At 41.8% G+C, this 2,748-nt stretch overlaps 1 protein-coding gene across 1 annotated transcript; it reads right to left on the bottom strand.

Annotated features, from left to right (window-relative positions):
* Nucleotides 1-1,153: 1,153 nt before the first annotated feature.
* LOC113359810 lies at nt 1,154-2,338 on the bottom strand. Its single transcript, XM_026603387.1, has one exon. It carries the CDS (start codon nt 2,336-2,338, stop codon nt 1,154-1,156), a length of 1,185 nt encoding a protein of 394 aa, XP_026459172.1.
* Nucleotides 2,339-2,748: the final 410 nt, after the last annotated feature.

The following is a 2,748-nucleotide window of genomic DNA, read 5'->3' as shown; positions in this document are numbered from 1 at the left end:
AGTAAACTCCTTTATAGGTAATGAATGCAGTTTGTTCTTGATCATATTCATATAATGGTATTTGACTGTAACCAGAATACCCATCCATAAAAGACAACCGTTCATATCCAGATGTGGCGTCGACCAAATCTGGGATTCTGGGCAACGAATAAGGATCACTTGGGCATGCTTTATTCAAGTTCGTGAAATCAATACACACTCTTATTTTACCGTTCTTCTTTGGTACGACAACAATATTTGCCATCCATTTCGGGTACCGCACCGGTCTGATGATGCTTGCTTCTAACATCCTTTCTATTTCCTCTCCCACTTTCGCTTTGCGTTCCGGAGCCATCTTGCGTGGTTTTTGCCTCACTGGTTTATAATTTTCTCGGACATCTAGTCGATGACAGGCAATCGTGGGGTCGATTCCTGGCATGTCTTTCAAGTTCCAAGCGAATACATCTTTGTTTTCTTTTAAAAGAGAAATCATATTTTCACGTTCATCTTCCGGCAGCTCTGCTCCTATGTAGGTATTGTGCTCTTCTTGATCTCAAATTTGTACCTATATTAGCTTTTCGACCGTCGGTGTCCCTTCTTTCCCTTTCTCCTGATAGGTGAGAGGGAAATGTTGTGGTTGCTATAAATTCTTCTCCACTTGGAGTATCTCACAACCCTTCACTTCTGACTTCCGGTATTCCTCCATTGCGCTTTTATGACATTTGTGTGATGCCACTTGATCGCTTCGGACCTTTACCACTGCTGCTGGTGTGATAAATTTTAAACATTGATGAATCGTGGAAGTTATTACCTTCATGGAATTTTTCCAATCACGACCGAGTATAGCATTATAAGGTGCACGACAATCAAGTAGTGAAAAATATTGCATGACCGTTTTTCCTCCTACAGTGGTTGGTAAATTGACCCTCCTAACTGCAGTCACAGTTTCACCACTGAACCTGAAAATTGGATTGTCGTCTACTTCAACTTGTCCTTCATTGAGATTCATTGAGGAGTACGCTCCAGAAAAGATGACGCTTATCGAGCTCCCAGTATCAATCAAGACACGTCGTACCTTGTACATTCCAATGAGGGCTAGAATAACAATCGCATCATTATGTGGACGATGAACTCCGTCAAAATTGGCATTTGTAAATGATATGTCTGTCTTCCCTTATTCCAGAGTTTCGGTGCCTATCAGATTGACATAGTCCACCTTGTTCGAAATTCTCCAATCATGTATTTGCCGTATCTTCAGGCGCGTTGCGTTGTCGTGAGCTTTTCTTGAAGCAGAATCGATTTTTGCATGACTTACTAGTATTTCTTGCAGATTCAGTGCGTTGATACGCGATGGATCTTTCTTCACGTACTGTTGGAGCTTTCCTTCGTCGACCATTTTCTGGACCTCGGATGCTAACGTTCGGCAAGTATCCGTGGTATGCCCATGGTCGTTATGATAAGCACAAAATTTGTTTTTATCTCTTTTGCCATTAGTATCTTCGAATAGCGGTCTCGGGATGGGGAGAGAATCTCTGATTTTCTTGTGAAGTTCTCCTAGTCCAATGTTAAGGCTTGGAAACTTCACTCCTTCTCTCCTTTCCCCCTTTTTAGACTCGTTTTCTTCTTCACTTCGGCCCTTCGAGCTTTCATGATTTTTCTTCTTGGAGCCTTCATCTGGATGGTGTCTTACTTTGGACGGCATTCCTGCTGCCCCCTTCGTCTGTGATAGCTTTGCTCTTTTTTCTTTTTCTGCCCTTGCGTAGCTATCAGTCCTTGCATATAATTCTTTGAGGCTTCCTACCGGTTGTATGGTTAAGGAATTGAATATCCCAAATTCATCATAAGGAAAGGAATTCTTGTATGCTTCAATGATGATTCCAGCATCAACCACGTCGAGTTCTCCAACTTCTTGACGAAACCGCTGGTTAAAAGCCGCCAGACTTTCATTCGTCTCTTGTCGCAATCCAAATAAGTGATCGCTCCCCTTTTTGCTCCCTAGATTGATTTTATACTGTTCGAAAAATGCGTCTGACAACATTCCAAAGTTCGCAATTGAATTTGGTTCCAACTGTGAGAACCAAGTCAAAGCTTTACCTGTCAGTGTCACAGGAAAGGTTCTGCACAACAACTCATCGATATATCCCCACAGACTCATTAAAACTTGGAAATGCTGGAAATATTCCACCGGATTGCCGTTCTTTCCGTCTAATAACTCCTTGAACTGGGGATGCACAAAGTTCGCTGGTGGACGGAACCGCCTAATTTCGTTGACGAAAGGTGAGTCCATCGACCTTTTCATCGCTAAGACTTGTAGCCTTTCTTCTCTGCATTGTTTCTGAGCTAGCACCTGCTCGATCATTTCGCTTAGATTTCTTTTATTGAGTTCCACTATTTGTGACGAATCCCCTTAGTCGGCGCCAAAAGATGTTGTTGCAAAAATGTTCCTAAAACACTCCTCGAGATTTGTGCAGAAATGATATAATCTTGACCGTTGGATGGTGTAAGAAATACTTTATGTATGATTTGTAGACCGTTGAGATGATCCCAAGTTTTTCCTCGTGATACATTCTTGTTGATGGAAAAGATCCTTCTCATCTCTTCAAAACTCTTGGATTTCTAATACTCTTGATAATTGAAGAAAATGAAGGGGGTGTACCTGCAAGGACACTCCGATGCCTCAATGAGTAAGGAGCTCTAAACAGGTTTTAGTAAAGAGAAAAGGATTAGAATTGTGTACCTTTACTGTTGGAATCCCTCCTCTATTTATAG

Source organism: Papaver somniferum, chromosome 3 (assembly GCF_003573695.1).
Source record: "Papaver somniferum cultivar HN1 chromosome 3, ASM357369v1, whole genome shotgun sequence".
In the NCBI taxonomy this organism is placed as follows: domain Eukaryota; kingdom Viridiplantae; phylum Streptophyta; class Magnoliopsida; order Ranunculales; family Papaveraceae; genus Papaver; species Papaver somniferum.
Note: the sequence above shows the minus strand (reverse complement) of the source record. Positions and strands in the feature narration are given on the sequence as shown.